This window comes from Ambystoma mexicanum, chromosome 6p, assembly GCF_040938575.1.
Source record: "Ambystoma mexicanum isolate Mex_15411 chromosome 6p, UKY_AmexF1_1, whole genome shotgun sequence".
NCBI lineage: Eukaryota > Metazoa > Chordata > Amphibia > Caudata > Ambystomatidae > Ambystoma > Ambystoma mexicanum.
Window position 1 is genome coordinate 1,214,770,350 of NC_090935.1, and position 26,423 is coordinate 1,214,796,772.

Sequence of the window (26,423 nt, forward strand, 5' to 3'; positions counted from 1 at the left end):
TTTGTGATTGCCTTGCATCATTCGGGCCCATAAAGAGGGTATAGTCAATATAATTAATATTTACAAAGTCTGCAAGAAGAACCGTTCTTTGATTTTTGAAGTGAGGACAATATAGAATCAAATGCTGGAGTGTTTGTTGTTTCATCGCAGGTGGGAAATCTACAGGACTTATTTCCACTATACATCTTGGTACCAGCCCAATTTGTGGTTCGTTCTTTGGTATAAAGCAAATTGAATTTAAATCGTATAAAGGCATCACGGACATGGTTACATGGAAATATGTCAATATAGTCATATCGTGGTAAACGTTTTTTTGTGAAAAGATAATCTGTGTAAAGTTTGTATGATCTAATCTGATCAATAGTTGTCAGCCAGTCCAACTCAAATAATTTTTTTTTAGCAAAAGCAGGTCTAGTATGGACATCTTCTATAGTGATCCTGAGCTCGTTCAAGATGTCATGAATTCTAGACGAATATTGAGTCATGGCGGGCGTAGGTCTAACTTTTATGGATTGCTTCATATCAATATACAGAGAATTTGGATTTGGGTAAATTATCTTTGCGTAATTTGACAGAAGCCGCCATTTCCAACGAGTAGATAAGGCAATGAGACTTAGCTCATGCCTTAAAACTGAGTTGGGTAAGGACATTGGAAGATGCATAGCCCGCTTCAATATTGACCCTTGTATTTGGTCTAAAATAGTTCCCATATCATTTAGATAGATGTCTAATGAATAAAGCAAAACACTTTCAATTTTCAATGTAAGAAATTCAATGAGTGGAGTTAATGAGAACTTACAGTATTTCGAAAATATGATTTTTAATTGTGAGACCACTGGGCGAATCTTCAAATTGAGTAACTCAGTCCACATTTTAGTAGGATTTTTTTCTGTTAAATAGTACCCTAAATAGATGGTATCGGTGATTGAGGGAATAGTAGTTTGCATAATATGCCATTTAGCATTACCAGTGTTTTTATGGACGCCAAATTTCATTACTGCGGTTTTAGCAGGATTGGGAGATAAATTATGAGATATGGCAAATTCCTCAAAAAGGTGCAATTTAGCTTGCAAGCCGCCTGGAGTTGGATCAAAGAGGATGATATCCGCAAAGGCAAGCCATTTTAAGCGCATAAGGCCTATTTTTACAGAGAAGAGGTTTCTCTCATCCCATCCTTTTCCAAGATCTGCGAGATATAAGTTGAAAAAGGTGGCAGCTAAATTGCAACCCTGTTTTAAACCAATTTCAGTGCAAATTGGTTTAGTAGTCCGACCTTCAGAAGTGAGTTTGATTTTGTAAGAAGTAGCGGTATGGAGGGCTATAAACCAATAAATTAGCACTAGCGGAATGCCCATTTCCCTTAATATATCCCATAACAGGTTCCTAATCACCGTATCAAATGCAGAAGTCATATCAATGAGCGCAATATAGACAGGGTTGGTGGATTTTTGCTTTGCTCCAGCGATAGTAAATGCCATTATCGTGGCATTAAGAGAAGTGCTCATCCCATTTCTGAATCCAGTTTGGCATATAGAATAAAGCTCAATAAATTTTTCAAGATCATAAAGGAGTGTCGCAAATAATTTCGCTTCTGTATTAATTAAAGCAATAGGCCTATAATTCTGAGGCAGGGAAGGATCCCCTTTTTTAAAAATCGGAATAATATTAGCCGAAAGCCAGGAGGCCAGGATAATGCCTGAGTTGTGAATGGACTGGTACTTGGTGTACAAAATCGTAGGCCATAAATCCGGATCGATTTTATATAGACATGGTGGAAAACCATCAGGGCCCGCTGATTTAGAATATTTCAGTTTAGAGATGGCCCATTTAATATCAGCGATAGACCAGTTTAGATGTTGAAGATATTGATAACTCAGCAAAATGAAAGTCATATTTCTAAACTGTTCGGGCATCTGAAACTTATGAGTAATATAAGTTTGCCATGTCAACTCAGAAATAGCATTCACTTGTAGAGACAGAACTTGTCTCTGATCATTTTTAAGAGTTCGCCAGATCGTCCGAGTATCATGAGTAATAATGGCTCTAATAAGATTGCAGTTAATTTCGTTGTATCTTAGTAATCGTATATGTTTCAGTTTTTGCTTATGAGAAGCAATAATACTTTTCCGCTGCAACAAAAGTGCTTAATGTGATAACCTATGATCCTTTGCTAAAGCTCTAAGTGCTTTATTTCTTTCCCGCTTCTGGACTTTACACAAAGGATCAAATGAGTGTCGATGTGTTATAGCACTTTCATTAGTTTTACTGAAATACAATAGAGCCATCTTAATTACTTCATCATAAGTTGACTCTATTACGTGAATGGAAGATTCATCAGGAATAGAGCGATTGGCGATAGCCGTTGTTACATATTGCACGAATCGGGTACAAGTTGCTGAACTCCATTTTATGGAAAGATAAGGTCGATCAATTTCGCATAACGTGGTTGATAAATCAACCGCGAGAAGAGGGCAGTTCAATTTCAGTTTACCAAGAATTTGAGCATGGTCTCCAAAGGACAGTGGCATAATTATTAACCGGAGAGATATTGGGAGTAGATTTTGGGTTACAAATATAAAATCAATAGTAGAGACTTTAGAATCTCTAGACCAAGTGGTCCAGAGTAGTGTATCAGTAGGTATAATAATATCAAGATCCCAATCTTTCAGAAAATTTCTCCATATGATTCCTCTCTTTATTGATAAACTATTACATTTGGAGCCTTTGCGCTCGATAAATGACCTGCAGTCACAATTGAAATCACCACAGAAAATTATTTCCGCATTTTTGAATTCAGAAGTTACATGTTCAAGACAATTCTCAACTGAGTTAATCATCTCATCTGTAGAGACAAAGGCTGGATTCCAGTACATATTGATTAGAATTAAATGATTAAAGTGACCAAAATTTGTCCTTAAAAGAACGCAACCAAATTATGTGCTTTCCAAACAATATTAGAACCAAGCCCTAAAGCATTATCCACTGCTATCAGAATGCCTCCAGACGGACGACCAGCAGTGGATCGAGTAGCCGGAATGCAATGGGTGATATAATCTGACAATGTTAAAGTAGTAATTTTCATCGTTTCTTGGATCATAATGATCGATGGACGATGATCACCGTCAATCATTGCGTGCCATTTCAAAAGATTGTGATAGCCACATGAATTCCAAGATAGAAAGGTTAGGCCGGAATTCCATACCGGCTACGATGATGGTTTCATTTGTTTTTTGATATGTGGGTTACACAGCACCCTCCGTGCAGCAACCCAGGGGTGTCGTAGCGGCCCCCAAACATAGACTCCATACCCTGGGACTGACTACTGTCTCCCAGGGCATGTAAAGTCACCATTGGCTTTACTAGTCTCAAATTGTGAACAGAACCAGTACAAACCATCATATTGTGGACGTACTGGTTGGGGCAATTCGATTGCCCTGGTGTCTGTTGTTCGAGGGGGCACTGTCCAGTCCCCCCCGACCGAGTTTTGGCTGGTGGCAGTGGATACTAATTTTTATATTCGACCGCGAATATATTCCTATGGGATTTTCCCATTGTTCGATGCTACCATTTTTTAAAATGGCCTCCAACATACCGCCGGTTTATTAAATTAATATAAATTCACTGGTTGGTATTATTTTGCCGAAACTTGGTTCCAAAATGGCGTTTGCGTTCGCTTCTGTGACTCCAACCCAAGTCGAGCCCTTTGTTCCACTTTTTGGCAGGCTTCTCCACAGAAGCCTCCGAAAGTGGTGCCACTCTGTCTGGGTACCACAAGGGGTGTGGGAGGGGGTTTAGGCACCCTCGACTGAGTTGCCTCGGCAACTCTAGTCGCACTCTTGTGTGATTGGCCCACCACTTAGCATGTTTGAGTGACAGCTAGACTGAATGAATGGGGGTTTTCTGCATAAAAGCAGGGCTTTGGGGACTGGAACTTCAGAAGTCGCCACAGGACCTAAAGAATCCGAGGAGGGAGAAGCCGAGCCGACCTGCAACGACGACCCCCCCGGTGGAGCCCTGCTGAACCGTCTCACCACATTTCACGACAGAGGAGATCTCCAGCCCGGAGAGTCTTCTTCCTTTGACTGGTGGGGATAACCAGTTTACCCGTCTTTTCGCCTTCCTGGACCATCTCATGGCCGCCCTGCCCGTGCCAAGCACCCCGGCAACCGGAATACCACGGTTTACCACTACCGCGAAGAAAAGGGTGGTACCTTGTAACCGGGAAACTCCGTGGCTGGTTTCTTCCCTGGCAGTGCAACGACCTTCAGCTTTCCTCCACGTCGAGACCTCCTCTTCCTCTGGACAAAACACCTACTTGCACCCGCTGCCAGGAACAACTGCCCCCGCTGGAGCGTTCTTCCCATTTTCAGGTACTGTGTCCCGCCTGGCTTCCCTTGCGACAGATCGTTCGGGGTGACAGTAAATCTTCGACTTTCTAACCTGGGTTAGCCTGGGGCCCGTTAACTAACTTTTCCTGACTTGATCTCAATCTTTTGTGAACTATTTACAAAGACTCATGGGCATAACCCCACCACTGTGTGATCCTGGACACATTTTGCTTGCTCTCTCTAAGAGTGGGCCTGGCATTTGAACTTCCTTGCTCTCCAGTAGACTTTGCCTAACCTGCCTCACTGTGGGTCTTTGAAAAGTATTGAGATTTGTGTGCTTTCATAACTCTGCCCTTTTCCCTCCCTTTTTAAATAACTTATTAGAGTGCCATTTTATGTTAAGCGCTCACCTCTGTCTGAAAATAAGTGGTGTTTCTCATTAAGACTTGGCTAATAAGTAATCAAGGTTGTATATATATAATAGTGACTGTGTGTTGAATTGACTTACCTCTTTGTGTGCGAGTGTAATTTACAAGTGTGTCTTTAAATAAATAATTATATACTTTTACACCAAAGCTCTGGTCAGTGTTTGCTTGTGCTACTGTATCTCTGTACCTATTATGTATACTCTATATACTGCCTAACTCATCTTGAGAGAAGTCTGACTGCTCAGCCACAGCTATCAGGTAAATCTGGGTGGTATAGACTGCTACCAATTGGGTTTACTGCCAACCACCTGTAGTCCTAAATCTTTTGCAGTGGTCCCTAAGGGAACTGCACAGTTTTCTGCCTAACAGTGCATTACATACTGAATACTCCACTCCCATTCTGAATATGCTACATTACATAATTTACCCTTGTAACTTCCTTTACACTCACGTCCCGTCCCCTTTCCTCCATACTGTATGAGCGTCCATTCCAAGGGACGGGAGACGGAACCTTTTTTACCAGCCTCCACATCTACCCATACCTAGACGACTGGCTCGTCATGGCTACATCTCCATAAGCGGTTCACCACTCTTCCCAGGCCCTTATAAACACACTGCACGACCTGGGCTTCTCGCTCAACCTCAAGAAGTCACAGCTGCTCCCTACGCAGACTGACATTCCTGGGACTCATTTGGGACACTTGCTCCGAGAGGGTCTTCCCGTCGGAAGACAAGATCTCAGCTAATCAAGAGGGCCACCGCCCACTTCCTCAGCATGGTGGTACCAACATCTCTTGGGTCTACTAGCAGCGGTTCTGTTAGCCGTGCCGCATACAAGACTAAGGATGAGAAGGATTTAGCTACACTTCGCGGCCTCATGGAATGGAGCAGGGCTCGCAATCAGAGACGATCAACGTTCCTCCATCTCTCCTCCCAGACCTAACTTGGTGGTCCATGGATGGCAATTTACGGATGGGCAAGCCCTTTCGGTCCCCTCTACGCAGGACCCCATCACCACAGACTCCTTGCTTGAGGGCTGGGAAGCCACCCTGGACGATCTCTCGGTCCACAGCACCTGGACTCGACAGGAGCAGGAATACCACATCAATTGTTTGGAGCTGAACACCATCTGGCTAGCGCTCTGAGCATTCCTCCCACTTCTCAAGGGCAAGGTTGTCCTCATCCAGACAGACAACTCAACCAGCATGTACTACGTCAACAAGCAAGGAGGCACCAGATCCCCTCCTCTGTGCGGACTGGCGATCAGCATGTGTGAATGGGCCTTGGAAAATTACATTTTCCTCAGCAGTCCACCTCCCGGGGGAATCCAACCTGGAGGCGGACAGGCTCAGCAGGCTGCGAGCGGACAACTATGAGTGGCAGCTAAACTACCTCGTTATTCAGGAGATCTTCAACTGGTGGGGTCACCCCCAAGCAGATCACTTTGCCACCTGGCACAAGAAGTGCCCACAGTTTGCATCCTGGAAGGGTCAGGGCCCCGGCTCTCTGGGCGACAGATTTCACCTCCAGTGGACTGGCATGAAGGCCTACGCCTTTCCGCCCACTCCCCTGATCCACAGGGTAATTTGCAAAATTAAGGAGTCACGCCGACTCCTCATCATTCTGATTGCTCCATGGTGGCTGCTAGACCATGTTTTTCGGAGCTCCTCAGTCTATCGGATGTACCCCCTATACGCCTCCCGACGGGCCCAGCACATCTGGCACAGCAGGGGGCCGAATCATCCACCCCGCGCTAGGGAAACTAGCCCTCACAGCCTGGTACCTGAACAGGTAACGCTTCGGCACCTTAGCCTCTCCCAGGCCAATCTGGAGATCATACAGGGCGCCAGGAGCAAAGCCACCAGGGTCCAGTACAAGAGCAAATGGACCAGGTTCTGCCATTGGGTAGACTCCAAGGGAATTGACCCCTTGGCCTGCAATTTGGACTATGTGCTCTCTTCCTCGGCACAACTCGCTCATTCGGGCGTACAGGTGGACACCTGCCGTACATACCTTGCAGCCATTGGGGCGTACAGGAACTCAGAGGAAGGCACTTTCTCCTCCTCCAACCCTATCGTCAAGAAACATCTGACTGGTCTCGCTAGTCTCTACCCGCCCGTCAAGAGACCGCACCACGTGTGGGACCTTAACATAGTCTTGGGCACCCTGACACACAAACCATTCGAGCCCATGGCGTCCGTGGACATCAGGCTGGTCACCATCAAGAAGGCCTTACTAGTCGATCTTACCTCGGCTCGCAGAGTCAGCGAGATTCAGGCGCTGGTCACCTCTGAACTGTATACCACCTTTCACAAGAACAAGGTAGTCATGCGGACGCACCCGGCATTTCTGCCCAAGGTTCCATCTGCGTTTCACTTGAACGAGGAAATGGTCCTTCTGACGTTCTTTCCCGACCCCAAGGACGAAGCACAGAGAGTGCTGCACTGCCTGGACGTCAGGCATGCCATAAAATTCTACTTGGACAGGACCAAGGGCTTCCGCAAGTCGGACGCCCTGTTTGTCACTTTCAGCGGCTCGAGGCCAGGCTATCGGGCTTCTAAGGCTTCCATAGCCCGCTGGATGGTCTCTGCCATCAAGGAAGCGTATGAGGGCCAGCACAAGCCGCTCCCGGCCAACATGCATGCCCACGCAGTCGGGGCCAAGGCAACGGCCATCGCATTCCGTCGCCATGTCACTTGGTAAGTCCTAAGCAGGGAGGCCACTTGGGCCTCTCCCTCGGCTTTCTGCAAGCATTACTGTTTGGATGCCGGCTCTAGATCGGATGAAGCTTTCGGACAGGCGGTTCTCAGGAACCTATTTGCTTAAGGAGGGTCTCCTCTCCACCCTGGGGCTATAATAAGCTGTAATCGCCCATACAGTATGGAGGAAAGGGGACGGGACGGAAGAGTAATTATAAGTTACTCACTGTAGTGACTAATGTACTGTTGTCCATAGTACCCTTTCCTCCAAACGTCCCACCAACCTCCCCCTAATAATACTGGTGTCATTAGACAATGTTAAAACTATTGTTGACGTGTCAATGGGGACTGAGGTGGGGTGCCGGAGGGCGGAGTCTGGCCAGCGCCTGCTCCCTGGGCCGTGCCTCTAAATTGAAAGGGGAAGAAGTTTTTTTCTGGTGAAAAAGGTTCTGTGTCCTGTCCCTTGGAAGGGACGCCCATACAGTATGGAGGAAAGGGGACTATGGACTAAGAGTACGTTAGTCACTGCGGTGAGTAACTTATTATTTATCCTAAAACACCTCATGGTCCCTCTATACCAGCATTCTCACGTTCTGGTCTTCAAACTACATATTTCCACGCGTGACACCTTATTGTGCCACCCTGCCTCCATTCACTGATGCAAACTCCACACCATATCCTTAACATTAAACACACATTAAGTGCTTCATGGAAACTAATTTCAATACATCCGAAACATTTGACACTAAATGGTGCCTTCATAACTTACTAAGTGCATACATTTTCGCACCGGTGCAGTAATACATTTATTTCAAAATGTTCACACCACTCTAGTACAATACATCCAGTACTGCATAATATTGTATACACCTAAAAGTCCTTGTTGCCATTTGGTACAACACTATATCTGGAAATCCTGCAAAAATGGTTATGCAAAATTAAAATAAATCTCCCCACACTTAGTTAACACCCAAACTAACACTAGATTGTTTATGCTAACAATCTACATTTGTGATCCACACATCACCCAAGAGTTATTTTCATACTTCTTGACTCAAATGAAATATCCTCACCGCTAATGCTACAGCACTAATACACTTAAAAATGATTCAACCTTTGTATGGACACGTACTCCCTTCTCAACACTGCAACACGTCAATATTGCAAATGCCTCACATTGTTAAAATTGTATTAAAACTCCCTAAAGTCCTTGCAGCTGAGTGCAATAGTACCACTAAATCCTTTCCTTCCTTCCTCTGCAAGTATTAAAACACCAGGAGCTCCTTTACTTGCTCGCCACGCGATGTCGCAGTTTGCCAAAGGAAGGCAGTGGAAATGGGTGTTTCGCACGGGCCAGTACCTATGTCCAATTGAGGCGCATACCAAGTTAATGGTGCAGTCATTCTACTACGCCGTTCCGTAACCTGCTGGCATCATACGATCCTTCCTTCTGTGTGCATATTAGACTGAGAGTGTGTTGCGATGCTCCAACATGCCTTGCTCACTTCCTTTAGCCAGTGCCTGTGTCCAAATTATGAACCGCATTCTATGTCCTCATTATCCTCAAGACCCCAGCAGTCACGGACCTCTACTTGAAGGGCACAATGCATATGCACATGATGCACTGGCTCTGTACTCGCTACCGACTCACCCACAAGGTCGATGCAGATTCCACCATGGGAGTAATGTTCTATTCTCCCAGTCTTTTTTTGTCATCACCTCTTTCTGCTCTCTCGCACTCTCTCCTCTACATCTGATTTGTTTCATTGACTGGCTGCTTGATGTACCTTCAGAGCCTCACTGGTCCCAAACTTTCCTCGCCAGTCTTTTGCACTTGCTCCCAGGCCTTGCACTTGCCGCAGCACTACTGCACTTCAGTTACGACCCATGAGAGTGGTATCTTTCTGCACTTAACCTACGTTCTGACAGGACTGGCCGTACTTGGTCCCTATTGCCCTCCCCCATGCACTTCCTTTCTGTTCACCTGCATAAGCTAAATGTACCATGCCTAGTAAGATCATTGTCTATTTTCCCTATGTCTTCCCCTCCCATGCATGGCTGCGAATTGAAACACTTGTGCATAAGCGCATAATAAATAATCAATCATTATCACAGTTTTGTATTTCTGTCTTTCACCATGCTGCACCGCAAGGCATTTCCTTCGAATTACTGCATCTAGGAAGATATTTTACTTTTCTGCGGGTGCCCGGTCCTCCCTTGCTGTCGCAGCACTGCACCATGTCAGATCTGCTTACACTGTTTCCAGTCATTTACCATACGTTTTCCCTTTTTCTTTACATCCAAATAGGGCATGCTTTTTGTATCTATCTTGCTGCAGACAATGCTGGTCCTCCAATACACCTACAACTTCCAGTAAGGAAAATTCACTGCCTACCTCAATCAGTAGGCCACCCTGAGTGCATCCCATGCTTATCTTTAGCACACCATCCTATTCCTATGCCTTCCTTGATTCAGTAGGCATCCACAGGTGTGGGAGCACTCCTTCCAAGCAACCTACCTCATTTTTGGTGGCTGCCCCGGGTTGTGGGACCTTCCTTGGGGCCAATAGATTCCTCGATGGCTGCTCGCCCCGCCCCCACTCCATGGACCACCCCCGCCACCCAGTCGCTGCAGCTTACTTAGATTAATTTCTTCCTTTCCATGCCAGCTTGCATGGATCCGTTACTTGGCCTTCTCTAGGACCATAAGGATGGTGAATGTGAATCCATGCAAGACCCATTCTATAGAACAAGCCTTACAGGTAAGTGACCTGTTCCTACCTGAGGGGTGACAAATGTATGGATTGGATAGCATAAGGGTATCGAGGTACCAGATGCATGGATCGGAGAGCATAACGTTACTGTAGTACAGTGTGGTACCGGGTGTATTGATTGGATTGCAAATGTTTATAGCAGTGAATGTAAAAACGCCAGTCGTTAAAGGTCATCATTGTTCTTGGGGTTGGTGAGTAATGACTACATGTGGAGGTGGGTCGGGAGCAACAATAAAATGCTGTTCTAGTACAATTTAGTTTCGGTTAGTGTGACTCATGTGAAGGTGGGTCATAATGAGTGACAGTGTGACAGGAGGAGTGGATGCTATTGTATGTTTGTTTGGTAAGGAAGGGAGGTGTGTTGTGATGTGCTTTGTGTTATGGATGGATGCAAGCTAGTCTGTAATGCATGAGGTCCAAGTGAATGATGGAATGCAAGATTGTGTATGTATGAGAGAGAGAGAGATAGCGTTCCACCACACGGAGTTGGAAGATGTAGCCTGAATGGAGAGACCCAGTGGGTGCCTATCGTAAGATCCTATGGATTTTATACTTTAACAGAATAAAGTATTCCCTTCCTTTTCCTATGGAAGAACTCGGAAGTACTTTAAAAACTTCCCCGAAGTATCCAAAAATCTGGGTCCTTACCTGGAACACTGTTGAAGGTTGTTCCTAAGGCCAGCAAGACACTGCAGTTTAGTGTTTGATACTGCCTTGTAATCTTGTAAGGTATATGTGATATTGTCTTAACACTCCAACAAATACATGAGGTACCATGACTGTATTGCCATTTAACCGTGTGAATCTTGTGTAGTGTGGTCTCCCTTTTGGGTCCCCAAACTGTGATCTGTTTATAATGCCTTCTCTTGTAGTATTTTAGGCTTACTGTCTGTGTGTTTTTAACAAATGGTTTTCTTTATATACCTCTGTCTGGAAATATTCTTGTTAAGTCTTGTTTGATAAATGTACTTTTCACCAATCCCTGATTTTGAAGGTCATAGCCTAAAAGCTCATCCTGTTTTCAAGAGTTAGTTAAGTTCAGACTTTAGTGTGAAACCTCTGCAGGTCCACTAACATTGGCTTCCCAGAACCCTACACCACTGGTGGTTCTGAAAAGCCTAACCTCAATCAAATCTATCATACCGTTTCATAGTGATTTTGTAAGTGTTCTGCAATCCTGATGCTTCACCGACTGAAATTATCCAAGTCTTGTTGCACTTATAACTACCACTTATCCAGGGGCAGCACAGCACCTGGGCCCTTTTTTACTTCCTGCCAATTTTGTCAGGACTTGTGATCTTTCCTTCCACTAATGTTTCCTTGTTGTACTCTCCGCTATTGGAACTCGCATCGATATCAGATGCCATAGTCTGAGAGCGGCCATTAATTGCATAGGTGCATTGTGCTTTCAGCTCCCAGATGCTATGGCCCCTAGCTGACCAAAAGTCAGCAAGTAACACATTGCTAGTTCTAAATCTCCAAGTAATCGGTTTCCTTCCCACTGACCTGTGTATAGCCAATACTGATTTCCTTTTTTCCTCAAATTCCCTGGATCTTTCCACAGTTACCATCCAGTCCCCCACCCCACCCACTCACACCTCCAGGATAAAGTAAGGGCAATAGTGGAGTGCATTGCCCTGTCTGGCAAGATAATTTTGTCAGGCCCTTGCTTTCCCACACTAAATACTGCTAGAGAATTACTACACCACACTGACCACATCAAAAGGCATGAAATCACTCTACTTTAAATTCTCCTTTCACAGTCTCAGACTCCACAAAAGCCCAATCCTGCCTCCCAACCCTCCCCCTGCACCCTGATTGGTCTGTTGGCCACAGATCACAAACCCTCCCAGGGAAGCCCCTGTGGCTAAGGGCCCCAAGGCAAAGTGCGGCTCCAACAGAGATGGCCCCAAGACATGTCTGCAGGTGTCCACAGGGGAAGCCAAGGAAGTCAGCAGACACCAACAAAACTGTGAGTGTGGCTTGGGTGGGGTGTAGAGCAATAACTCTACTCCAGAAAGCCCCTGTCATTCTACCTTACCTTCCATAGCGCAGACTGCCATAGTCTTAGACAATACATACTTAGGAAGACTTGTGACCACTGTAAATGGATTGTAAATGTTTCCTTGTGATGCATATTAACTTACTTGCCAATTTTAGCTAGTGCCACACCTGTAGGGAACTGAACTTTAGCCTGCGTCGCACCAAGATAGAAATGTGATTCTTAACATGCACCACACTTAGAATTCTGAACTTTAGCTTGCGTCGCGTCTAGATAGAAATGTGATTGTTAGCATGGGCCACACTCGTATGGAATTCTGAACTTTAGCTTGCACCGCTTCTACATAGAAATGTGATTTTTAACATACACCAAACCTACAATTCTGACCTTTAGCTTGCCTCACATCTAGATTGAAATGTGATTGTTGGTATGTGCCACACTCAAGGTTTTTTAACTTTAGCTTGCATCGCATCTAGATCGAAATGTGATAACATACACCAAAGTTAGAATTCTGGACTTTAGCTTGTGCCACATCTAGATAGAAATGTGATGGTTAGCATACACCAAACTTAGAATTCTGAACTTTAGCTTGCACCGCATCTAGATAGAAATGTGAATCTCAGCATGTACCACACCTAGATGGAATCCCATAATTGCAAGGACAGCAATGCCAACTAACCGACCTACTAACAATTTCATCCCTCTGCATACACCTCTCAAACTCTAACCAAACACAACCACAAGCCTTTAAACACAGCAATCCGCACAAACTTCACAACACTGCAACAACAAAACAAACCACACATAGACTTGCACAACAGCACACGAATACTAGGCCGTAAAACACCCCAAGCCCAGCCAACGGACCCACTGGGCTGAGGCTGCCAACAGCACATCACTGCTCTCTTGCACTTTTCCATCTTATTCCCACTAACCCACCACCCCTCCTCCCTTTTTCAGAGCCGCCAGAGCGCCAGGGGGTCTACTCCGGTGGTGATAGTGCGCGGTACAGATATCCTTCAACAGTAACATTAACAAAATGCATGCTGCTGCAGAATTACTTTGTGTCACTTTGACCACCAAAACCATATTCTGTTTGACTGCGACTACTCGGCAAGACCCACGCGCCACTTTAACCCTCAGACGAATCATTGTGCTGTCTCACTTTCAGCCCTGCAGTGTTAATCCCCTATTAGTGCCATATAAGCCTCCAAAATGTGCCCTCTTAGGCTTCTCTTTCTCTACTACTTGGTCTTCCTTGCCACCCTATAAATATCTAGCCAACATCCTTGACATAAGGCCCTAACATTTAGTCACTTTCCTGCATTCCATGCCACCTGCTGCCCCCAAAGGTGTATATATTAATTCTCCTGCCCCATCTCTATCCCACTACAATGATGGTATGCTGCTTTAATCATTACAGAATCGTCATTGTCTGACGGTGATGATGTATGTAGATCATAAGCAAATCAAAGGAAAATGCTCCCTCACCCTTAATGCATGAATCCTAATCTTGAACTGTGCTTCACAAACAATTTGCAGTATGTCTGCATATTAGCAGCTGGAAGTGGAGGTGACTAAATATCCCAGCCAATGGAGGAGCTCTGAATGTAGACCATACTTCATGATCAGCTTGCTACCCAAACCCGATAGAGCTGGGGCCAAGCCTATTACCAATGCGGTAAAGCCCCCAACTCAGGGGTCCTATCTTAAGAGTGGCATACTTGTGTGCCCATTGAAGATGTATACATACTTCAACAAATTCTCTAGCCCCTTCCAATATGTTATATCTTTTTATAAAAATCACAAGTGTTTCAAGCTTATTTTTTCAAAACATTAATCAACAAAACATTAAATTTTCTTTGCAGGAACTGAGATCACCCTCACTATTATTGCCGGATGGTGAATTTTTCAATAGACTGGAAGATGACGTTAGTAAAATACTAATAAGAGAAAAAAGAAGAGAGCACACAGATGTGAATGGTGTTGAAACGTTTACATCGCATGAATACAGTCCGGTATGTATTTTGTTTAAATGATTTCCTCCTTTTTACTTTAATTACAATATTTTTGTTAAAATAGACAAAAGTGGTGAACCCAAGTAGTCCATGAGAGCACAGACTCTCCTAGAGCTCTGCTTGGATGATTCTTTACCTCTCTTCAAGGAGATGGTTGCTTACCGATGGAGTTTACTGATGTTTCATGGGTGAGACCAAGCAAGTTGCTGGTAGGCTGGTGTATGACAATCTATTCTTGTGTCCTTGCTTGTAGTGTAGACAGTATGGTGGCAGTGTGTGAAGTGTATTAAGTGAACTGTGTGGAGCATAATAAATGAGGCAGAACTGGCAAACTCTAGTTAAGGCTGCATGTCGAGGGTCCCATAGTGCAATACATCGATTTGACACTAAATAATTCAGATGGGTTGCTTTCTTCAGAAATTTTGATTTTGTATTCATGCTAGGAAATCAAAATGACTCCTCCTTTATTCACGACCAAATTAGTAGAATACAAATAGGCTGAAAGTATTATCCGGCTGCACAGTGTACAGATTCTTTTTTTTTTTTTAAAGCCTTTATTTGCTTACCCCACTAATTTACTGACTTTGTCCTCCCCAGCCATGACCTCACCGGTCCCTCTGTGTCTCTAGGCTGTCCAAATGTACCCTGTAGCCTTCCCCACACAATTTTTGCCCTTGAACAGGTCACTGGCTGGTTGTAGCTCTTTCTGTATTTTTAGAAGGCTGTGTGCTGGTGCATACAATTTCCTTTTCAGGGAACCAAAGCTGGTTCCATGAAAATCAACTTAAAATGGTGACCTTGTTTTAGAAGTCCAGTGAGACTCTACAATAAGCACATCATCCACGTACATTGAGATAATTGTGTTTGTATTTGTATTTATTATGTTTATATAGCGCTTTTCCCCAAATCGCTTTACATTATAACAGAATACATAGAACATTGTAACAGAAGAAGCAATTTACAATGAATCGAACCAATAAAAAACAGAGCAATTAATCTGTGAGGGGGAAGGGTAGGGGTGAGGAAGGGAAGGAGGAGGGGAGAAACAGAAGGGGATATAAGGGTGAAGTGAGGGAGGATAAGGGGAGGGGGAGGGAGGAGAGGATCATAGGGAAGATTCGAGGGAAGGGGAGAGGATAAGCGGTGGGGAAGTTTTCAAGGCGGGGAATGGAGAAAGGCATTTATGGGAAGTGCGGAAGGAGTAAAAGGTAGGTATAGAGTGGATTGAGAAGAGAGGTAAGGAGTTCCAGTGGAGGGGGGCTAGGAGCTGAAAGGAGCAAAACTAGAGGAGGCACATGGGGAAGGGGGAACGGTGAGAAGGAAGTGGTCGGCTGAACGAAGGGAGCGGGAGGGATTATAGAAAGAGAGGAGGGGGAGCCAGGTCATGGAGAGATTTAAAGACTAGACAGAGGAAATGAAATTTAAGTTGGGAGTGAAAGGGAAGCCAGCCAAGGGAGGAGAGCGAAGAAGAAATGGGGTCATGCGGGGCAAGGAGACAGAGGGTACGGATAGCTGAGTGGTAGATAGATTTGAGGGAGCAAGATGAGGCAGGTAGTCAAAAGAGTAGGGAGGAGCAGTAGACGAGGCGAGAGACGATAAGGGAGGAGATTAATGGAAGGTAAGAGAGGAGTGGACTTTGCAAATATTGAAGAGGTGGTAGCGACAGGTAAGAGAAATATTGGGCAAAGGAGAGGGAAGAGTCAGTGAATGCCTAGATTGCGAGCGTGGGCAGTTATAGGAAGATTCGAGGGGGGAAAGTGAATGAAAGGTGGAGGAGAGGGAGGGGGAAGAGTATTGGAGGGAAAGAACAAGACTTCATTCAGTCTTATCAGTATTGAGAGAAAGAAAACGGGATGACATCCAGTTTTTAATGGCAGTTTGACAGGAAGAGAGTTTAAGGTGGAGGTCAGAGGAGAAGGAAGAGAAAGAGAGGAAGAGTTGGGTGTCATCTGCATAGAAATGGTGAGAGATACCGAATGAAGAGCTAACGGGGGCAGGGAGAGAGGTGTAGAGAGAATAGGAAAGGACCAAGAACCGAACCTTGGGGTACACTGTATTCCAAGGGGAGGGTAGGCGAGGAACGAGTAATTATCCTTGGGCCTCCTATCAACATGATTGGTTCTAATCATTGCAGCTAATGGCTCCATTGCTATAGCAAATGGCAGGGGAGATGGTCGACACCCCCATCTGGTACCACGGGATAACTGTTTTATTTGTATGTACTCTGGCTATGGGTGCAGAGTAGTAACCAAACAAACTCTCATTATTTCCCTCAGACCCATTTTCAAATGGATTGTGTACTCCAACGCCTTCCACATCTTTGGCATGTAATGTCCACAGCTGTGCACTTCGGAAACTTTTTCGGCAGAGGGCGTCCTGCGTCGATGGCATCAGGTCCATGTCCCTTGAGAGCCTCCGTCGAGGACGACGTCACAGGATGTTATAAATAGGACGCACGGCGCCCGTAGCCTCAGTTCCGTTTTTTCCTCGAACGTGTTAACTTCATGAGATTCGGTGCGCTTCATGTGTTTTCTCATCGACCCCTCCGACTCTGCGGTCCGGCTTCAAGACCTGCCGGGACTGCAAGTCTAAGTTGTCTCTCACGTCCCCCACCGCATTTGTTTGTGGTGCCTGGGCGAGTCGCACGACACCGATGACTGCTCGAAATGTCAGTCGCTGACTGCCAAGGCCTTGCGGAAGGGGAAGCTCCAGGTAGCTAATGGCTCTATGCCCGTTAAGTCCCAGACTTCCAAGACCAAGGGGGTTTCCACAGACGACTCGAGGGGCGACTCTCAGCGTCAGAAGGATTCCCGGGGATCTCAGTCCCGGAGTGGTTCCCACCACTCGTCTTCCTCGTCCTGACACTCCAGGATGCGCCATCACTGGTCGTCTTACCCGTCCTCCTCGGAGGATGATGCCTCGAGGAAGGTTTCGTGCTCTATGAAGTCCTCAACTCCGGAAGAATGGGCGGCGTTTAGGTAATCCATGATGGCTATTTTTCAATGGCAGGGCATGGGTCCGGTCGCGCCTTCTGGCTAAGCCGGCCAGGATCGGTCTCGTTCCATGGTTCGCACACCTTTGGGCTTGGGTTCACGACGCGACATCGGGAGCCGTCGAGGTCCCTTACGGACAAGGAATCGAAGCGCAAGAGACGTGTTGCTAGGTCTCTGTCCTCGTCCGCAGCGAGACCGCAGCAACCTATTGCGGCGTCGACTCGTTCGGCGCCGTTTCCGTCCGATTCAGACATCGACGCCTTGCTGTTGTATCGGCCCATGGTGCCGTCGGCACCTGTGTCAACGCCGAAGCCTTCGGCGATCACGTCGAGGTTGTCAGCGCCTTCAGGGATTTTTCTCCAAATTTGCAGTTGGAATACCCAGACATCGTGGATCTTCCAAAGAAGGCTACGTCGAATTCGGTGAGGCCGGTTTTGGCCTCCAGGACCTCTTCTGCCCGCTGACCTGGGTTTCAACCCCCTCTGGGTGATATTTTTGAAAAGGAGGAAAGGTCTGAGGTTGAGGAACCTGGTGACCTTTATGATGCTCCCATTTTTTCTGGTGACAGTCAGTTGGTGGAGTTGAGGCAGACCCTCCATGAGCAAGTGGACTGGACACTTCCCCGGAAGTGGAGTTTGGTAGACCTGAGCCTCAGGCTCATGCAGAGTCTTCTAATAGGAGACTCATGGCGCGAGTCTTGGAGTATCTGGGCTGGTCTAGTTCTCCGGAAGACTTTGTGCAGGAGGGATCTGATGGACATCTTGGATCAAGGTCCGTCCTCTGACACTGTTTTGCCATTTCATTCTACCTTGCAGAAAAGGGTGGCAGCTGCTTGGCAGTCCCCGGAATCTCTTCCGGCTGTGAATAAAAATCTAACTAAGAAATACTTCCCTTCCGTTAACTACCCCAGCTATTTATCTACTCATCCCACTCCTGAGAGTTTGGTGGTTCAGGCGGCTACGGCCACCTCGAGGCAGGCGGCGTACCCTACCATCCCTCTGCATATAGGAACGACAAGCACGTCGATGGTTGGGCCCGGAAGGTATTTTTTGCTGGGTGCATGGCCTTGAAATCGGCCAACTCCACGTGTGCCTTGGCATAGTTTTCACACACTGTGGATTTGTTTCCTTGGCGGCTGAGCATATTCCCGAGGGCAGAGAAAGGGATGGTTTCCTTGCTCTCGTGCAAGACGGCAAGGATGCCATGTGCGAATCCCTTCAGTCGGGTTTGGATACGGCCGACCGTGTTAGCCGATCATGGCTGCGAGCACCGTGATACGCAGATTTGCGTGGTTGTTGAAGCCGGCATTTGCTCCGGATGTGCAGGCCCGTCTTCTCAACATGCCCTTTGATGGCGCACATTTATTTAGCAGCAAGGCTGACAAGAGCCTTGAGAGGTTGCAGACCTCAAAAGCTGCGGCGAAGTCTTTGAGCGCTGCGGTGCGTCAACCTCCACCTTTTCGTCCTAGGACAGCAGTGGAGGTGAGGTTCCTTTCGGTACTACTCCTCCTTTGGTAGTACAGGAGGGGCCGCCAGTCAAAGAGGCAAGCGGAAAGGTACCTGTGGTGGACGGGGACATCGTGGTGCCAGAGCCGCTCAGGCAGCTGCCTCAGCCGCTTCCAAACAGTCATGAGGCCATGTCCCATGGTTCGCCGGTTGGGGGCAGACTGTCTCAGCATCTCGAAGAATGGTGGCTCATTACTTCAGATGCGTGGGTGTTGGATACCACAGCCCATGGCTATGGTCTTCCCTTCCTTCAGCAGCCTCACGACAAACCACCGGGGAAACTCTTTGAAGCTTCCGGATCCGCTCCTTGTGCAGGAAATCTTGTCCCTGCTGGAGAAAGGCGCTATAGAACTGGTTCCTGTAGCGGAGAGGAACAAGGGATGGTATTCCCCTTATTTTTTGATCCCAAAGAAAGACGGGGGTTTGAGACCCATCATGGACTTGCGTTGGTTGAACAAACTCCTCCGGAAGGATAAGTTCAAGGTCACTCTTTCTCAAGTCCTCCAGGCCCTTCAACCTCAGGATTGGTTGGTGTCTCTGGACCTCAAGGATGCTTAGTTCCATGTGCCGATCCATCCCGTGCACAGGAAATACCTGAGGTTTGCGGCTGGCAACTCGCACTTTCAATTTTGGGTCCTGCCGTTCGGATTGACCTCCGCCTGAGGGTCTTCACCAAGCTCATGGTGGTGGTGGCAAAGTACCTCAGGCGAGGGGGGGTGGGGGGGGGGGATTCACGCCTACCCTTACCTGGACGACTGGCTGACCCGGGCATGCTCTCCTGAGCTAGCTTTGTATCATCTCGGTGTCACCTGCAGCGCCCTCCACAGGCTGGGCATCTCCATGAATTTCAAGAAGTCGCACCTGACGACAACTTCCCAACAGCTCCTGTACATCGGGGCTGTGTTGGATATGTCCTCATAAGTGTGTGTGTGTGTGTGTGTGTGTGTGTGTGTGTGTGTTTTCGTTCTCCATCCAGAGGTCAAGACTCTCAACCTTCACGCTTGGTATCTGAAAGGTTGCGGTATAAGGATTGGGACCTCCCGGATGACGTGATGGAGGTGTTGCTTTCAGCCAGGCAGCCTGCAACAAAATCCCTGTACCGTTGGCGTAAGTTCTGCGACTGGTGCAGGGATCACAATGTTGATCCTTTTCAGTGCTCCATTCCTATGGTTTTGTCTTTCTTGCTTTCTTTGGCCTACAGGGGCCTTCAAGTGGGTAACATTAAAGGTTACCTGGCGGCACTGTCTATCTTTAAGCGCTCGTATGAAGAATGTTCTTTAAGATTCCTTTGATTTTTCAGTTTCTTTTTTTTTTTTATCATCTTTATTTATAATTTCCAAACAAATTCAAACAAGGAAGGAATAACATACGAACAACAACAAAACCAGCTTTAAACCATCCCATAAAGCCCATTCCATTAAACATTTCTCATAATGAGATAAATGGAAATTAGCAGATTTCTCAGTTTCTTAAAGGACTAACTCATATATTCCCACCGTCTCCGTTCCGGGTGCCGGTTTGGGATTTGAATTTGGTTTTGAGATTTCTCATGGGTGCTCTGTTTGAACCTTGGCACTCTTGTTCTTTGAGATTACTGTCCTTCAAGACTGTGTTCTTGGTTGCGGTTATGAGTGAATTTCAGGCACTTTCAGCTAAGCCACCCTTTACTGTGTTTCACAAGGACAGGGTTGTACTGCGAGTACGGCCTTCTTTTCTACCTAAGGTAGTCTCTGAATATCATTTGAGTCAAAAGGTGGTTCTTCCATCTTTCTACCCTCCTCCTCATCCTGGTAAGGAAGAGGAACGTCTCCATCGGTTAGATCCTAGGAGAGCTCTTAGCTTTTACATTTCTAGGACGAGTGGACGATCAACTCTTTGTAGGATATGCTGGACACGTTTGGGCTCGGCTGTTGGCAAACAGACCTCGTCCAGGTGGATTATCCTTACCATTACAGAGTGTTGCCGGTTGGTGGGTAAAGAACCTGCTGAAGGGTTGAGAGCTCATTCCACTAGGGGCGTGGCTACTTCCACCGCTCTCCAGCGGGGTGTTCCCATTAGGAATATTTGTGATGCCGCTACTTGGGCTTCAATCATACATTTGTAAAACATTATTCCCTGGATACAATCCATGGTCAGGATATGGCCTTTGGGAAGGCGGTTCTTTATTCCGCAATCTAATTGGGTATCCTAAATTCTTTTCCCTCTGCAGTTTACTGGTACTGCTATGGGGGTCTGTCAAAAATGTGGAATGCGTTGGACACAATCCATTCGAAGAACAAGTTACTTACCAACTGGTAACGTTCTTTCGACTGGATGTTCCTCCAACGCATTCCACATCGCCCTCCCAGCCTGCCCCTCAGGAGAATTTCCTATGCGTTTGCAGCTTCCGTTTCCGCAAGGCTAAGTGCAGTCCAGCAGGCATCAGAATGGTGTCGCACATTCTGGGGGAAAAAAACTTAAACTGAGGCTACGGGTGCCGTGTGTCCTATTTATAACATCCTGTGACGTTGTCCTCGACGGAGGCCCTCGAGGGACATGGACCGGACACCATTGACGCAGGACGCCCTCTTCCGAAAAGGTTTCAGAAGTACACAGCTGTGGACATTACATGTCAAAGATGTGGAATGCGTTGGAGGAACATCCAGTCGAAAGAACGTTACCAGTTGGAAAGTAACTTGTTCTTCATTACCTCAAATAGAGCCATGAAAAACCGAATCAAAAGCCTTTCCAGCATCCAGCATAACTAATAACTCATTGCATTTTAAATTCATACATACTTTGTCACGTTTACGTAGAATCTTGCCAATGTATGGGATCCAATGTGATACATGTGGGCTTCAGGGTTGTGTATTTTCTCCCATTTGGTCTAGTTATGCCCATCAGTTTACAATTGTGTGGTTTATATCAGGGCATATGTTATAGTGTTGGGGAACATATGCAATGTGCATCCATTTTGGGACTCCTCGTCTCAAACACTGTTAAACAAAGAATATAGAAGAATGCAGAGTTTGATACTGGTTCTTGTCAGAAGGTTTGCCATGGCTTGGCTTTGAATCCTGCTGCAGAATTGGCTTACATACGAGGCACACTGCATCGATCAAAATGTTTAATTCAGGGAGCTGTATGGACCATCCAACATACAAACCCCAGGGTTACTGGTCATTTGCTTGGCATTAAATGCTTCAGTCTTTTGGACGGTTCCATAAACTGGACATTAAAACATTGATACAGCAGGCTTAGACAGGTTTGCATTTCCAGTTTATTGACCAACTACCCGGTGTTCATTTGGAATGTTTGAGATTGAGTTACTTTAATCTCCTCTCCCGGACTGCTTATTTAATGTCAATATGAACACTATGCAAACCTGTTTTTGCACCATCTTGGAATCCTAAACTCAACAGAGCAGTGGCTTTGTCTGTCTGCAAGGTGATCCCACCCAAACTGATAGGACTACCATCAAGCTTTGTGGATATTCTAGGGTCTACATCCAGACTGAAGGATTTAGCAGAGAGGGATCTGCTACCATCCGGTTGGCCTCTTTTACATAAGGCAGTGTTATATTTCCCGCTGATTAGCAGTTTCTAAAAAGCACTCTCATGCTCTTGCTCTCTTTCTCTTTTTTTACTTTCCCACTTCTCCGTAGAGGCACATTGCCTTGTCTTTGGGATGCATGCTATTGTGCGATAGCTTCTGGAGGAACAGTTTCATTGTGTTGCCCTCATCTTTCTCTGAGGTCAGCTTCCAGCCTGGACTCATTCATCTCTGAATCTCAAAGACCTTTCGGCTCAGCCAGCTGTGTCCTCTGCAGGCTCAGCTCTGCTTACTTCAGGCGGACAGCTTCAAATGACTCCCTTCCCCTGATGATCCTTGTTTCACTGCTTTCCTTCTTTCTCAAACGTTCTTATACAAGTATGATCCTTGACCCAGTTTTCCCAAGTATAGTCCACTTGGACTCCTTGTTTGCTAAGTACAAACACGAGGTAGATGACTTGTATCTTTCTTCTTGTTTGGGTGCTGGTGTGAGACCCTTATTTCTCTGTTCTTTTAATTTGGCAGACTTGGTTCCCTCTCCTGCCAAGGACTGTCACGAGGAAGATGACTTGCCTCTGTGTATCTCTTAGGGTCCCAGACCCTTCTTCTCTTTTTGTTGGGTTTCCCCTTAACTCTCTTATAGTTCTCCTGTGCCACCTTAGCAACTTTCTGCCACTCTAATGAGCATGTAGCCGCTTGCTCGCTACTAGGCTGTAAGGGAGCTGTCTCTGCCCACCTGTGCGTGTCCCTGCCCCTCCTCCTGCTTTCCCCATACTGCCAGTTACCTTGCTTTGGGACTTGCTACTGTGAGAAACCAAAGGGTGTCTCACCTACTAGTTCCCAGGGCCTGGCCATCGCCTTTGGATCCAAACCCTAAGGGGTGGACGAGTGCGGGAGGGTCACGTGGTTGAGGGGTCTTCAGAGAGTGGAGTGGAGAGGTGAGGCAACCGATGGTGAAACGTGGTATCCTCCCCCCCCCCCTTTCCCACATCTCATCCTATCTTGTAGAATTCTCCAAAGTCCCAACCCCCCACACCCCCCACCCCTTCTGCACAAACACTAGGCCTAGGAGGAAGTGTAGAGTAAAGAGGTTGACCCTTACATATCTCAATGGATGGACAGGTCCCGCGAATCCGTTCAAGCAAAGTCAGGCACTTGACTTTAATCACATAGATCTGATACCCGTTAGCTCTTCCCACACGGATAAAAGGCGGAACATAGAGAGACACTCTGAACAAGGTGGACCACGAGAAGAAGCATAACTTCCAGGGGGAAGGCAAACCTACTGGAGCAGAACGACTGATTGAGTGTAGAGAAGCCCAAGAGGTTATTGCCTCTGAAGAACTGTGAAAGATACGCGGAGAAGGCCAAATCCCAAACAAGAAGACTGCATTGTGTTTCAAGGACGCAATCGACCCTCCCGGGTGAACGACAGAGTTGCGGAGGTGAGGCCAAGTGTGTGGTAGTGACCTTGACTTGTGAATTAAAGCTGGAAAAGACCAGAGAGGAATGAATTCAGCTGGTGAGTTAGCGAACGACATGAAAGGGCGGTGTGTGTAAGGAACGATTGAAGTTGCAACAGTTTATCTCACAATTGACAGCTGCGCACATGCTAATGAGACGCGAAAGAAAGCTAACATGTGATTAACTTTTAAGTGGCTGTAGATTGTGAAGCCAGTGATAGAGTAGCAGAGTGGTCCAGCAAAAGGAAGTCGCCCACTGGAAAGTTTTCCCAAAATGTGAAATGTTTTGTTTCAAAGCGGCAACGTGAACAAACTCTGAAATATGTTATGGTCATGATTAACCCTGGCAAAAGGGGAAGTAAAAAGGTGAATGCTTGATGAGAAAGATTTCTCAGAACTTTTTGTGCTTATGGTGCTGAACTACCAAGACCAAGAGACACTAGGGGCAAATGACGTAAGAGTATGAGTGAATTGAAAGTCGAAGTGGTCCTGCAGGGTTCTAAAGTAAGTCTTGCACATTCAAAAGTCTTCGACATCAGTAAGAAAGTCTGAGCCCGACTGAGGGAGACCTACTTGAACTTCTTTGTTGAACTGTTTCGTTGAACTGGAATAACTGACTTAAACGTTTAAGGCCAGACAGGCCTCGATGCACGTTTTGAACTGCCTTTATTTTTGAGAACCTGTGCTAGAGTGTCATCCTGCTTACGGGGGCCGCCTTATTCCATGCTGTACAGCGTGGGGAGGAGAGCTGACTCAGCCATTTTTTATTCTTATTGTTATAACACTGATTTTCCTTTGCATATGTATTTCCCTTGACACACTTTTTGTCTAAGAGATAGGGCAGGCCTTAGGTTTTGTTAGTATAGGCCATTTTGATGTGACGGAGACTGACTAGGACTTTGTTTTCTTTATTATTTGAAGGTAGAGACTACTCCCATCATAGCTATAGGGCAAAGTAGACGTTTTTCCAAACCCCGAGAATTGAATAAAGATTCTGAAATGATCTCTTGTGTCAGTGTCGTACTTGTGATACCATGCCTCCCTTACAGTACCTTGCTGCAGCCTCCTGGGGCTGGGTTCAGCCTCTGTTTCACCGTGCTCTCAGCGATGTCTGCGGTTCTCCAGCATCTCCTGTTCTTGGGCTGGCCAGCTTTACTTCTTCTGAGAAGTTGACACAGCTCCACTCCTGTGAAGCACTTCAGGAAGTCTTGCGTCTCCCCACCTGCATCCTAAATTCTGTGGCGGATTCTGGACAGGATTCGAAACTCCTGTGCTGTTGTTTCCTTGCACCTGATGCCTCCTGGTTCGATAAAGGTCTAGTCCTTTATCGAACTTAATACTTTGTTGCAAGCATATTCTTGACAAAAGGGATAAGTCCTTCTGTTTCCGGGTGTGAACTTCATGGTTCTACACAACCAACTCCCCTCAGTCCTGGATCTACTTGGGTCCAGCATGTTATTTTGCATCCCAGTCATTCCCAAATGGACAGGATCTTGGGTCTTACAATAGTACATGTCTCCACAAGGTACTGAGCTCTCTGAAGAAGAGAAAAGAGAGTGAGGATGTGTGGTTCTGGTGTGATATCTGGGCCCAAACCATAGATGGTCGACCCTGTTCCCAGAGGGGTAGTCTCTTCCCATGAGATCCTCCCGATGTGCACCACCCCCAGGGGGACTGTTGGGTAGCTGCCTCACCACACTAGCCTCATGGGAAGGGGCTCCCCTTGGGGAGAAGTGACGACATCTTGGGATTCATCACAGCTGTCCCACATGTCCACCTTCATTATCATACTGGAGGGCTCTTATGCTATTGGTTAGCAGCTCCTCTGCGTCATGCTGCCCAGGATAGTTGCCACATTGATCCATACATACTTATTCTTTCTCTACTAGATGTTTTGAGTCATAGGATTTTATGTGCAGTAATACTTGTGCGTAGAGATCCATCACAATGCTTTGCTTAGCTGGTATTATCTCAAATCTAGGTTGACAGACTGTCCCTTAGCTTAATTGGCTCACCAGTAGAAACAGTGCTGAAGCAAACTATGCTGGCTTTCAGGGTGGGGTGGACAAGACTATGGGTAAAAAGACTAAATTGAATACAATATTTGCAGATCTATATATCAAATATACTTTCTGTTCTGGCTGCATGACTACATTTCTGATGCTTGTTGTTCTGCTTAGAATCACATGCTGTGCATATAGTACGACATCTAGTGGTAACTGCGGAGTATTGCATCTTTGGGCTGCAAGACTACATATACAGTGACATGCAAGTAAAATTAGTTCATAATGTCTCTCCACCCAAAAAAGAACGGATGTAGAACCCTGTACGGCAGTGTTAATTGCAAGGTTCAAGTTCAACCTGGGCCACAGACTAAAGTTTATCATGGGGTGTCATGTGGGTGCTAAAAGACTTGGGTCTGCTCAACCACAGGCTACTCTCCCTCAGGAAATAGCAGGCATGCTGGGTTCTGATACGCTGAGGAGAATACTGGTCTATATATTGCTTGGCCCTCCCCATTGGTAAATGTAGGTCTAATGTTGAAAATAGGACTGTGTTCAGGATTAATTGAAACACCTTAGGTATGTGAGCCAAGTGCATAGTACTTAATGGACGGGTGTCTTTCCATCTGCACCCTGTTGGACTTGCTGTTAGATTTGGTCTTGGGTAGGGGCACTCAAAA

At 46.3% G+C, this 26,423-nt stretch overlaps 1 protein-coding gene across 5 annotated transcripts in view; it reads left to right on the top strand.

Annotated features, from left to right (window-relative positions):
- The window catches only part of GKAP1 (G kinase anchoring protein 1), a 1,031,394-nt gene that overhangs the window by 526,358 nt on the left and 478,613 nt on the right, over positions 1-26,423 (top strand). For all 5 annotated transcript variants that reach the window (XM_069625871.1, XM_069625874.1, XM_069625873.1 and 2 more), the window contains one exon: positions 14,099-14,248. In XM_069625871.1, coding sequence (XP_069481972.1) covers positions 14,099-14,248 — 150 coding nt within the window. The remainder of the gene's footprint in view (positions 1-14,098; positions 14,249-26,423) is intronic.